This window comes from Athene cunicularia, assembly GCF_003259725.1.
Source record: "Athene cunicularia isolate RWA chromosome 19 unlocalized genomic scaffold, athCun1 chr19_part1, whole genome shotgun sequence".
Lineage (NCBI taxonomy): Eukaryota > Metazoa > Chordata > Aves > Strigiformes > Strigidae > Athene > Athene cunicularia.
Window position 1 is genome coordinate 3,520,881 of NW_020799124.1, and position 13,316 is coordinate 3,534,196.

General features: G+C 42.8%; 1 protein-coding gene across 3 annotated transcripts in view; it reads right to left on the reverse strand.

Moving 5' to 3' along the window:
- DHX40 (DEAH-box helicase 40) overlaps nucleotides 1-13,244 on the reverse strand; it is a 14,695-nt gene extending 1,451 nt beyond the window's left edge. For 2 of the 3 annotated variants that reach the window (XM_026861669.1, XM_026861668.1), the window contains exons 1-16: nucleotides 13,043-13,244; nucleotides 12,620-12,765; nucleotides 12,133-12,252; nucleotides 10,775-11,005; nucleotides 10,517-10,583; nucleotides 9,824-9,955; nucleotides 8,301-8,400; nucleotides 7,783-7,869; nucleotides 7,075-7,257; nucleotides 6,436-6,516; nucleotides 5,594-5,751; nucleotides 3,351-3,465; nucleotides 2,955-3,063; nucleotides 2,544-2,638; nucleotides 1,930-1,999; nucleotides 1,306-1,534 (exon numbers count right to left, since the gene is read on the reverse strand). In XM_026861669.1, coding sequence (XP_026717470.1) covers nucleotides 1,306-1,534; nucleotides 1,930-1,999; nucleotides 2,544-2,638; nucleotides 2,955-3,063; nucleotides 3,351-3,465; nucleotides 5,594-5,751; nucleotides 6,436-6,516; nucleotides 7,075-7,257; nucleotides 7,783-7,869; nucleotides 8,301-8,400; nucleotides 9,824-9,955; nucleotides 10,517-10,583; nucleotides 10,775-11,005; nucleotides 12,133-12,252; nucleotides 12,620-12,765; nucleotides 13,043-13,181 — 2,062 coding nt within the window. In that variant the 5' untranslated portion in view covers nucleotides 13,182-13,244. The remainder of the gene's footprint in view (nucleotides 1-1,305; nucleotides 1,535-1,929; nucleotides 2,000-2,543; nucleotides 2,639-2,954; nucleotides 3,064-3,350; nucleotides 3,466-5,593; nucleotides 5,752-6,435; nucleotides 6,517-7,074; nucleotides 7,258-7,782; nucleotides 7,870-8,300; nucleotides 8,401-9,823; nucleotides 9,956-10,516; nucleotides 10,584-10,774; nucleotides 11,006-12,132; nucleotides 12,253-12,619; nucleotides 12,766-13,042) is intronic. The other variant, XM_026861670.1, reaches the window with a different exon arrangement.
- Between the last annotated feature and the right edge of the window lie 72 nt (nucleotides 13,245-13,316).

Sequence of the window (13,316 nt, forward strand, 5' to 3'; positions counted from 1 at the left end):
AAAAAAAAAAAAAAAAAAAAAAAAAAAAAAAAAAAAAAAATCAAAGACACTGAAAGCCTAAGCATTATGTGAATGAAGCGGCTACCACAGCCTGTTCCTAGGGCTCTGGGGCTGGGCACCAGATTCTTTGATGAGGAAGGAGCTTTAATCAGCATTCACTGTTCACTGGAATATTTGTAATTATTCTGTCGTGCAGTCAAGTAATAATTCAGCTCATGCTGCAGCCTTTCCTTCCACTGGGTACTAATTAAGCCTTTGTCAGCTATTCAGCCCCCTGATTTTATGAAGGTCCCAGAAATACAATTTCTGTAAGGTCAATATTAATCTCAAATTAATTTACAATTGCCCGGTGAAGTCAAAAAGTTAAGGGGGACAAAGAGAACAAACCTCAGCTCCTCGGACTTCAGATAAATAGATGAGGCTCCTCTGCATTATCCAATAATGCAAGTATCCTTCCCAGCAAATTTATAACCAAATCCAGTTCATGTTTTCATAATCTAAAATGGCTGGTTTATAAAATAACACAGCACAGAAAGAGATGCTGGTCCTAACACAAGAGTCTACATTTTTCCCATTGTTGAGGAAACTGAAGAAAAATCTGTATTGCCAGTGCCTGTACTGTATATGAAATCAATGTTTTGGAAGGGTCAGCTCAGGAGTAAAGAGGCCCTTTGAATACTTGGCTGCTTTATGAAACCTGCTGACAGAAGAATTCAAAGAATGTCAGGCAGCCAGATCAGTTAGCAGGCACCAGTTTTAATTAAAACTGACTATTTAAACATATGGCATTAAATTCATTGTCACAATGAGACGTTCATCAAAATGTGATCTTTTTTCCTCTTGTTTTTTGTTTGGTGGGGTTTTTTGGGTTGTTTTTGTTGGTTTGTTTGTTTTTCCTCCCCTGCCCCGTAGCCCTTAGGGCTTCTCTCTCTCAGGACAGTATTATTTGGGGCATCTATGGCTAGATACCCTTTGCAAACTTAAATAATGGTCAGTCTCAAAATGTTTTTGTTCAACTTTGGGTTAAAAATTCCGCTCCTGTCAGCTATAGTTAATCAAAAGAAGGGGGAAGCATGGCAAGACCCAGTAAGCAAACACCACTACACCACTACCCGCATTGCCGAGGTGGGAAAATGAGCACTACGGAACTGTAGTAAAACAAGAAAACAACTAGAGCTAAACATAAAATATGTTAAAATCCAGATTAACACCTACTATGCCTTCAGTGACATAATACACACACACGCGTCCACAACAACCAAGAAAACCACACACGCCATAGATACGGACTAGTGATGTGCTTACCATACTGTCTGTTAAGATCCTTCTTATGTTTCCACTTGGTTATTTCCTCTTCAGTTACTTCCTCCCGTGCCACACTGCTCAGTTCATATGCATCGATTTGATGCAATCTGGGCAACAAGTCTTTGACCCACTCATAGCGAACAGGACACACCGTCCGGACATAGATTTTGGATGTCACTGTGACGTCATGGAAGATGATCCACTCGAGGCATGTCTCCTGGTTATAGAGCTGAAAAATTTAAAAAACATATTTCAGAACTGATAAAAAAGAATTTTTATTTCTAGAGCATCTTCCAATGCTTCAGATGCAAGAATAATATAAAGCCGACAACACCTTAAGTTTTCAGACAGGGAAACTAAGGCATGATGACTTGCTTAAAATTGCCCAGGAAATCTAAATAGCCAGAGAGAAAGCTCAGCCTACGTCACACATGTTTTATAAGCCAAACATTTGCCAAATTTGAAGAAACGAGGCTCTTCCCACTCTCAAAATGAACACACACAGTGCTTCTCCCAGCCATAAGTCAGCACAAACCAAATAGAAGAGGAAGAATTTACAGGGACCTGCCTCTTACTCCTTTTAGAGATCCTTTGCTACTTTATTAACAGACTTTGCTAACTTACTGTAGATGAAGGATGGATGTAGACTATGCTGCCATGTCCATCCATTGTGCAGAATGTCCTGGCTGCAGATCTGAAAGGTTTGTGGAAGAAAAAAATTAAAAAATTAATGAGACATACTTTGCTGTGATTAGACAGCAACACTAAACTAAGCAGATCAGCAGCAGCAGCATAGAAGAAAATACTCAAAAACATAAGCAGAGGAAGATCCTTCCAGAACTGCAAAAAACACCAGCGAGGAGTAAAATATTTACCACAGTAACACCAGAGATAACACCACAATAATAGAGTTTGGGAATGAAGTCCTTGACAGCCATGATAACTGGACATTTCCAAGCCCTTTAGTTTAATATCTGCAACTACTCGTCAGCTTGCAAGTTCATTTCTCAGCCAGAAAAACTACTGTTCCAAGGAGGTAAGCAACTTCCCCAGGAGTATAGTGAGTCAAAAGCAGAGCACCTATCAGGCTGCCAGCCCTGTGCAGAAAAACCACCTCCAGCTACAACTGGTATTTTGAACAGCATACAGCCCTACTATTCCGTTTCACTATGCAGCTACTATGCGTATTCTTTAAAGGTGTATCTTCTCCATCCAGTTCTCCAAACTTTATTACTTACCTCCTAGCTACATTGATAAAGTATCCTGCACACAGGCATCTTCTTAGTATTTCAGTTCTGGAGCCTTCAAATGTCTCTTTAGGGAAGTCTGGCAGCTATGTAAATTTAAAAAAAAAAAAAAAAAAATCAGCATCTTTCCTAAAGAAAAAGTGGCTATACACCCTCCAACCCATGGATTTTAAAGCTCTGGGTTTCTCATCCTGTGGAAACAATGAGGAGGAAAACCCTCCTTCTTGCTTGTTTCCATTACCATACCTGTGAGTTACACAAGCTACAGCAAGGATGCTCTAATAAATATTTAAGTGGATTAATTTCTACTGGAGAAAGGCAGCAGCCATCTGCCAAAGACTCAGCAGCCTAGTACATGCCTTAACTATAAACTCAGTCATAAATAAAAATTGTATTTTTTACCTGTTTCAGTTTACTGACTATTTCCCGAAGTTGTTTTTCCACACTAAAAGCAGATTTTAAAGCTCTCCAATGGATCCAGTATTTCTGGCACCAAGCTGAAGGAGACTTGCTGAGAACAGAAATACTTACATTATAAAGAAGCCCTTTGTAAGCTGCAGGCAGAAAGTTGCCTCTATTTTTCTGTTACGGTCGTACAAAGAAGGCAACCTACACAGCCAGATACTTTGTTAGCTTAAATAATAGATGTCTTGATAGAAGTTACACATCACAATAAGGAACAAAACTGCAATTAGCTATCAGTACATACACGCGCATGTATGCAATAGATCTAAACCCGACAGCAGCTGGGAGTTACCAGCAATGCAAAACCACTTACTGTAAGGAACCATTTCATACCTTGCTTTGCACTGTTCAAAAATATTTAAGAGGGTTGCAAAGTCATTGCACCCTCCCACTTGTGAGGAAAGTTCCTGGTGTTGAAGCTCAGCCTCCTTTTGCTTCTGAGGATCACCTGAGGAAGTAAGTTGTATCTCACTTTATTGAAGTCATTTTTATTTATTACTCCTACTTGATCTTCTGTTAGCATCTCTCCCAAGTGTGTTTGACAGCCTTGGCTCTTTATTGGTGTTATTTTTTGATTTGCCTCTCCTCCACAGCTGCATTTACAGTTCTTCCTCCCTCCACTACTGCTGAACAAGAACACGTAGACGCTATTGAATCTGTGATTAATCTCAGCAATCAGCACTAGAGATGAAGAATTCTAAATCTCTTAGAAAGAAAGGTTCTACATATTTGTCTCTTTCCATATTGTAATCTGAATTGATTGTGAGATAAAGGAACAGCGACTTTAAACAAACAGTTCACAGGAATCAAGTGTAAGTTTTGCCCCGAGAGAAAAAACAAGACTGTAGAAACCACCTCATCATAGCACCATCTGATCTATTTAACTCAGCTTTCGCCCCCATACTCAAGTGCCAGAGTAATGAAGGTCTTAAAACAAATAACAGTCTAGAAAAAACATGATCTGTGAGTTTAGTGAGAATTCACCTTCACTAAATGCTAGGAACGTACTAGGCAAAAGCAACATTTCCGAAGTGTTATTTCAAGTTTTTAAATACCCAAAGTATTTCTTCCCCAGCACAACCTATTCCCCTTGGAAGAGAGGGATATGGCATTGCTGCTGGACTGCAGACAATGCCAGAAGTTTGAGGGTATTAAAAGTAACACTGATGAAGTAAGGAGGCCTGTTCCTCTACGTACTGCACATGAGCAAGTGCCCTCAGGATGGGAGCCTCTGTGTTTGCATCCCGACGTACAGGGCTGCTGGAGAGTAACAAACAGGCGTGCGTTAGCTAGCTGAGCAGATAACGAGGGCATATCACCAGATGGAGGATGGGAAAGACAACGCACGTTTGTGGGAATGGGAAAAACCCCAGAGCAGAATCCAGGCTATCAGTGCTGTCAGCAGTGTCCTTAGCTGTTGTGCTAACGGGCACGGTTAATAGACTACAGAGATAACTGGACAAGAGCCAATGAGTGACTAGAAAGGACAAAGGTCTCCCACAAAGACCACGCTACATATAAAGACTATATGTGGCACAGCTGGGGGGGATGGGTCAGGGGCAGACTGGAGGGGAAAGGAGACAGGAAGGAGAACGTGGGAGACGGAGTTTAGCACTAGTAAGAGGCACTAGCTTGGAACCACAGCAAAATTACATTTTCCATTTAGAAAAAACACTGGGAATGGAGGCAGTGACAAGCTGAGCTTCTCACAGTAACTTAAAAGGTCTATTTGGTTAAACACAGTTACTGAGCAGAAAAGTCAATCCAGAGGTGACCCCATTCGTTAAAAACAAATTAATCAGTCCCTGTTGTCTGTACTTAGGCCAAGAGCAAAACATCTGCTGTGATGCATTCTGGTTTTCTGGTGTGGTTTGTTTGGTTTGTTGAGGTTTTGGGGTTTGGTTTTTTTCTTCTCTCCCCTCCTGTAACAGTTTTCCCCCCCTTACGATCTCTCAGCAATCCACTCACCCATATGTTGCTTTACAGCTCACAGTCCTGGGACAAACACAACCCAATTCCATGCTATTCTGAAATCTTTGGAACAGCTGTTGTCCAATTCCTAGCGTGCAATGTTCCCTGACTCCCAAGACCACAGAAAGTTGTAAAAACAAATGGGCAAAGTGCCGCTGTGTATCTGTCCTAGTCCTCCCACTCTTCCCTACAGATCTGCTACGATGTACTCTGGGAGACAAGGCATTGCACTTGAGGAATCTTTCTCATGCTGCAATGTAAGGGTTTATTTAAAGCATTAGTTTAAGGTAAATACTTCTTAGTTGTGCCCAACACTGGTGAGAGACAGGAGACCAGCTTGCTCCCTGGCAGGAGTATCCTTATGCTCAAGTAAAAGCTTGTACTACCATTGCTCAAAATAGAGAATCTGTTCCCACTTTATAACCTTGAGATACACCTATAAGATGCTGTGGCACCACAAACTATTAGCACAGAAAACTACTCAGAGCAAAAAACGCTGCAGGGGGAAGCTGTAAGGTCTCCAGGTGAAGCAGTGCCGGAGACATCCCTGTCCAAGCAGAATTCCCCACCCACCCAAGGCTGCTTTGGGATAAGGGGCTTCCTACCTGGACGAATGAAGACATTTTCCACAGACAACATAGCTGCTATGGGGAGCAGCAGGTCTTCACAGTCAAGAGAAGCAGCTTTTATGACAGCACAGGCCAGGTTGGGAGGCAGGGGAAACTGCACCAGGAATTCACCCAGTCTTGTCACGTGGCCTCTCCTTATCCCAGGGAAAAAAAAAAAAAAAAAGATTCAAATACCAGATTTAACAAAATTAGGTTTAAATGTAAATTGGAAGATGCACACACGACATCACCCACCACAGAGTGACAAAGAGCATGACACAAGCATTTCCCTCTGGACTGTTCTAACACTGCACTTAGGTGCTGGAGACATGAAGCAAGTGTCACTAGCAGATCCAGTGTGCTTACGCCTGCTTCGTGGCGGGCAACGCCAGCTTTTTAGACATCAGATGCTTTTTTAAGTGCATCAGATTGTGGGGGTTTTTTTGACAGAAGAATTCCTGGAAGCTTAGGATAAGATCTCACTTCCTGTCTTGAGTTCTTGGATGGGCCTCACAGCTAGTGCCTAAGCACCTTCGTCACAGCAGTCTCGGATCTGCTCTCAGGAACTACAGCACAGAGTTGAGGTAGTTTGTCTGAGGTCACTCAGGAAATCCAGGACAATGTGCAGAAATTAATCTGTATCTCTCAAATCCCAAGCCATGCTCTAACCCTAATTTTACAGAGTATATTAAAAGCCAGTAGTTAACTTCCTGGTCTAATGAGGAAACAAATTCTAGTGCTGGAGGAAGTCCTTCAGTCCACATGAACAACTCACTAACACTAGTTAAACCATTAGATCTTAAATTCTTGTAGTGACTACACCCCTTTATTTTTTTTACCTGTCAATAGCATTGCACTGGTAAAGTTCCTTGAGAGCTTCTAAAATGTGTCTTTCTTCAGGGCAGTCCAAGTATGGAAATCTAAAGTAAAAAATGAAAAAAAAAAAAATAGATCTCACTGTTCAGACTTGGTATAGCTTTGTTAGTTTTCGTATTTATTAAAATACTTTTGTAACCTTCCAATACAGGTTTCTGACCAAAGCGCACATAAGCGCCTTCAGTACATGGGTGTGTTACTACACGTACAGCCTCAAGCTGAAGAATTACGATGACAAATCCCAGCATGGCACATGCAAAGATGAACTGTATGTTCTGCACATGTATGATCCTAAAATTAAACAGCTCCACAGAGATGAAGCTTTTGGGATATAAACATCGTTACTTTAAAAGCAACACTATTAACTATTTCATTTTGGAGAGGAGGAGCTAGTTTTGGCAGAACCTCAAACTGAGCTTGAGCTCAAGATCCGATCTGGCATTAAAAACTGAGGAGAACAGCCGAAAAGCTGATTGTGTTGAAGTGTCACAGGTGGCTGGGGCCCTAATCCTGCCTCCTGCCAACAGGCTGCTGCTGCCTGTGCTGCCTTGCTGCTGCGACTCAGGCAAAAAATGATAATCCCCCCCCTCCACGAAGGGTACCTTATGACATCATGCACGGAAAGGCACTTCAAGGTCAGGATCACCGATGTCAGACTGGTTCTCCTGATCTCTGGGACTGTGTGATCAGGCATGCACTGCTCCCAGAATTCTCTACTGTACAGCCGATAGCTTTTTCCAGAAGATGTCCTGCCAGCCCGGCCAGCTCGCTGCCTCGCTTCACTCCTTCCAAAACAGAAAGGCAGGGAAAAATAATAAGAAAAAAACCCCAACAAACTCTTGATCCCTTCTGTTATTATCTAAAAGCAGCACACTGTAATTATGATAAATAATAGCAATTTCTATGCTTGTAGATGGAAGATATATTACACTGTGCAGCAACTGAGAAATCCAGCTATACAAAACCCAGCAGAAAGAAGCAGCATTTCTGTGCAAGAGAAGATTTTTTTTTTTTAAGCTCCTCTGAATCAGGCTGTTGTATTCAGCAAACACAAGATGACATGTGAGCCACAGTTCAGACTATACAGACAGTGCATTGTCAATTCCTTCTTAATGCCTGTAACTTATACGAAATTATATGTCCTGAACCACTTTCTATTTTGCAGCAAACAAAACGGCTTTAAATTACAGAGCCTCAAAGCCTCCACCCTCTCCCCTTTTCTTTTTTACCCTCCCAAAGACCAGCTGATAAATCGGTATTGTCAGAGCAACTCCCAGAAACACCAAGCACATGACCTTTTTAAAACTTACTTTGAAATGGGAACCACCTCCAGTATGTCCAAGCCAACTCGAGGGTTATGATTCAGCTGCTTCACGAATCCACTGTCTACGACATATCTGAAAAAGAGTCATAGTCTGTCAGAGAACAACTGAGGTCTCAGGAGACAGGTAACTGCCACATGCATACCATCAAAGCAAGAACACATTTAACCTACAACCACTGCAAACCAGTAGTTGCACTTTGCTGGTCAGCTGTAGCCCTGCAATGCTTCAGTCTACAGGATGTTGCAGATAAGACCTCCCAGCACCCAAAGAGATCGTGCTCCTTTAATGGAGCAGAGATTTGATTTTAAATTAGGGTCCAACAATATTAATCATCGGTAAGACTATATAATAGTATCAAGGGGTTTTTTTTATTTACTATGTACACAAAAAATTACTGGAGAGGAATAGTAGCATAAGGAAGTCAGACCCATTCTTCCAAATCTAGCAGAACTTTCTGAATCATTCCCTCTGTTACAGCTTTTATGAAGGATAGGAAACAATACCTGACTCCTTCAATCGTCAGAGATGTTGCAGCAATGTTTGTGGATACCACACATTTTCTAATGCCTGCGGGAGCTGGCAAAAATATTCTTTTCTGTTGATCTAAAATGACAGGTAGTCAGTCAAGCAATCTGTTATGTTACAATGCTGATTTCAAACCACATTTCCATCACGGTGCAAACTTACTCAAATGCTTAGTGGAAGTCACTTGAATGAAATTAGAAAGTGAATCACGTAACATTCTAAAATATAGATTCGATATTATTTTAGCAGATGCCAGAAATCAGAGAACATCTTTATTGTGTGCATATTCAAGATGATTTTGAAATCCAGGAAGGCCAACTCTCCTGGATGTTTCCTAACCCAGAGCTAGGAAAAACAAGCAAGATGTCTAGTCTTACTAGAAGGATTCACGAAGGATTTGAAATGTTTTAACAATTAGAGCAAGTGAAGGTGTGAGTGAAAAAAGTCAGTTAAACCCCTCCTCCATTTCCAGGAAATCTTTTAACATGTAACAAAGCAGCATATGAAGTTTCCATTAATTCATTTGGCTTTCCAAGGAACAAAAATGGGAGGGGGAAATTCAGCTTTCCCCTGAAATTTTCTCACTTATTAGACTTGAAAAATACAAAAATCTCTTTAAGGACAATTCTCTCCTGTGTATTTAAAAATATTCAAGTACAACGGCCTCTGAGAAACTACTATAAGAGAAAAAAAAAAAATTTAAAAAAAAAAACAAACACTCTCAGTCAGGAATCTAACACCCATCATAGAGTGAGGAAGAAACTATACCTTTCTTTTAGGCAACTTTTCATTTTGCTCTTTCAAGAAGGTAAAAATTTTGTTCCCTCTCTGCAGGTCGTTACCAGATCCTTCCTCTCAGCAGCACTTCCAGATGGAAATTAGGATGTGCTCTTAGGAACACTTATTCAGCCCCACAGCATTCTGCATACTGAACCCACACATTCAAACACAGCGCTCAAGTTCATCTGAAAATACAGCGTCTGTGTTCAGTAAAGGCCACAAGGCTTTTGTTTTTAACTCTTCAAAACTAACTGTGGTATTGCTGCCAAATAAAACAGACTGACTCACTCTGACAACCTGTACTCTTCTATTTGTGTAACGCTCTACTACTTCTATCTTCCCTTACAGGTCTCTCATCACCAAAACCCTACTGGCAATATTTTTTGCCACATAAAATGTGAGGGCCTAAATAAGACATCTGCACTTTCAGTAACACCATATCCCCTCTTCCTAAGCTTGAGACCTTGGTGCCATGTGAAGCCATTTCCTGTGCATATGAATTTTAACTGGAGGCTTCTGTGCAAGTACAGAGACGGCTGAAGTTTGATTAGTTTATGAACACCACAAAACCCCCACTGGGCTACAGGACTGTAACAAGGAGGTGAATGAATGACATTTTTTCCAATCACGACAGAAATATCTGATTAGGATACTGTTTGTAACAACTCTTGCACTTAACATTTATGTGAATTAAGTTCCATACGACATTATATGCTCTTACCTGTTGACATTGACCCATACAATGGTAAGATAAGCAGGCCTTCTATAGACTGATCATGTACTTCATACCGGTAATCAATACATTCTGCTTTCTTGAAAAGCAAGTCACAAGCTCTTTCTATTTCAATTTGACCTAAAAAACATACAAGAGCATTTAAGCAATGTATGTAGCTACAACTCTGCCTTCCTAGTCTGTGACATCTTTAAACAAGATTGTTTTGCCAATAGTAGAGAGTCATCGACACCATTACGAGAAGGGAGTTAGGAGAGTTAGTTTAGGAGGTGACATCCAATCTTTCCACAGTGCCTCTCACTAAACTTTTCCTTAAAAGATGACTGCATGAATGCCTGGCCCATACACTGATGTAGGGTTTTGCAGCTAAAGAAACACTCCCTTCCTGAATTAACAACAAAATAAACCACGTAGACAATACAGAGTAAATTTGGCACAGGAAGAAAAGAGCACATGCATATTTTTTCAGTTAATGTATTTCCTATCTGATCTCACAGGCATGGATACACCTAAACATGCTCTGAAAACTATCACTTCACAGCACTATGTGCATCAACCTGCAACTTTCCCTTCTTTAATTGCTGCTCTGGGTCAAAGTAGACAGTCATTGGAAGGATGATTTGCTGACAATGCCATGCTTCACCTGCAATAACCATCAGCTGCTGAAAGAAAAATTCGCACCTGTCAGGAAAACCAAGATGTCGCCTTCTGGTTCATTTAAGTGGATATCCAATGTCACTTTTACAGCCTGAAACAAACAACAAACAAGCCGGTAACAGCTGGAATCTCACTCTTTCTATAACTAACACAGCACTAATTCTTTCCTATATCCTACAGACATGCTAAGAACGCAACAATACAGCGACTAATTCTTGTGGTCTTTCACAGATTATAATCGTACCAAGAAAAGAAAACACAACACAGAAAAACAGGCCAGACCTCTGTAACGTAGGCAGAGCTGCCTATGTCCCTCGGGCTGAGCAGGTTGCAGAATATCTCCTTGACAGGATAACTTCTTCCTGGAATATGCAGCACTGAACTGTGTCCAAAGAACTCTGACAGCTTGTCCACCTCCAGGGTGGCTGACATCACCACCACTTTCAAGGCTGTCTTCCTGTTTGGTGGTTTCTTCTGTAGAAACAGTTTCTTCAGCAAACCAAATAAAATATCCTAACAGAAAAACAGAAGCAACCTGCATTAGTACTCCAGCTTTCTTAGAAGTCCCTGACAAACTTGATTTTATTCTGCTGGTATAGTTGAGACAGAAAAATCACATCTTGATGGCCTAAGCACTCGGAAGAATACATACACTTACCCTGGTCATCACGTAAGCATGCTAATTGGTTTCTATAATTATTTTTCTTCTATCAGCTCATCTCACAGCCTATAAACAGAATCAGTATCACTTAAAATCCTTTGGTTTGGTTTTCATTTTTATCGTCTCATGGTCATTTGCAAGCAGCTACCTCAGATGCACCTTAAGAAGTCACCAGTTTGGTCCAGGGTACGTTAATTGACCGAGCGTGCACCGTCCTTTGTGGTACTATTTGTTGTTATGACTTCAGCAAGTTTATTTTACTCTGCAGTGCTCTGGATTAAAAATCTGCTCCTTTTAGTTAGACACATGTGGTAGACCAGTAACTGCTTACATCACCCCAGCTCAATTACTTGCAATACCCTCAGATGCTTGAGGGCAGAACTGGGATTCTCTTCCCCAGCTGGATGGGTGTGTTGTTTGACACACAACACAATCTCTCGAGGACTGAGTGACTTGAGTCTCACTTTGCTCACCACAGAAGGGTCAGAGTGACATCCGATAGCTTTGGGTACTTAGGTCAGTCTAGACACTTCCAGGATCCCAGAAGTCCTAATCTCTTTGCACAGCCATACACACACCCTTAAGAAAGATTAGGCCTGTGAATGACAGATGTTTCAGGGGTTGGTTTGTTTCTGCGTGTTTTGTTAAAATTATGGTTCTAGAAAGTTTGTGTTCACTGTGCTGGCTTCAAACTCCTGGAAATTTTTGGAAAGTATCCAAGAGCTGGCCAAGTTTTAGCTGCTTTCAAATGGAACAACAGCTACAATTCCAACAGGCTTACAGACCTCATCTTCAGATTATGCAGCATGTATAAACGAAGCAGCAATTCTATGGTCTTAGGACAACTAAAGGATAAAGCACATGCATGAAAAGTCAGCCAAAATCCCTGGGGATTGTGCAGAAGCGAAAGAAAGGAATAAGTAGACCTCAGTAAAGGAGACACAGTGACCCAAAAGGACAAATATAAGGCAACACTCACAGTGCTGAGGCTCCGCTCATGAGCTTCATCCAAAATGATGATGCTGTACTTGCTGAGAAGGGGGTCTGCCAATATTTGCCTCAATAAGCAGCCATCGGTCATATACCTGATGGCAGTATCCTGAAAGGTTTAATTAGACATTGAGCAATTATCCCAGAAGTAAACACTTCTACACAGATCAAATATTTGTCCAGAACACACACGGAGATTGTATCACAGGTGCCTGGCAATGTTTCGCCTGTAGGCTGTTGAAAAAAAATTTGATCAAAGGACTTCTAGGACACATACAACTGCAGCTTCACCACAGCTGGGACAGAGGCCGTCTCAAGGCTCTGACACCTTTCGCCTGCAAAGCCCCAGGAGAGGTGACAGGGCTGTGACACTCCAACGGAGAGGCCCACAAGCAAAAAAACTGAGCCGCGGCCCGCCGACCCCACCACACCCTGCCACGACAACACCCTCACGAGCACAGTCTTCGGAGCCCTACCTCGGTGGTGCAGTCATCAAAGCGGACCTGGTACCCGACGACACTCCCCAGCAAACAGCCCATCTCCTCGGCCACCCGCTGCGCCACCGAGATGGTGGCAACGCGCCGGGGCTGCGTGATGCCAATGGCCCCGTGCTTGGCCAGGCCTAGGGGAGAGAGGGGGAGAACAAGGACGCTGAGCTGTGCTGCTCAGGGCCAGGTTATACACAGGTGCTTACGGAATATATATACAGCCATAGTTTTTGAGTTTCAAAGTCCCGCCTCCTCCTCTCACCACACGCACATCGGCACGGCACAGCCCGAGGCGGAGCCCCCCCCCCTGAGGTGACAGGATTATCCGCGTTCACCTGCGCTTATTCCCCACATTCCGGGGGCCGATGAGGGGGCTCTCAGGGGTTGGCTCCCCCCCTCCCCGGCCGTTACCTGCCTCGAAGAGGTACTTGGGCAGCTGCGTGCTCTTGCCGCTGCCCGTCTCGCCGGTGACGATGAGGAAGGGTCGCTCCCTCACGGCCTCCACCAGGGCCCGGCGGGACCGGCGGATGGGCAGAGCGGCTCCCTCCATGGCGACCGAGCGGCGCCGCCCCGGGACCCCCGGCGGCGCCCAGGGACCCCCCGGAACCCTCTGACGTCAAATACGCGGAAGCGCCGCCGGCGCGCACTGATGACGCAACACACGGTTTACGCACGCCTGGCGCCA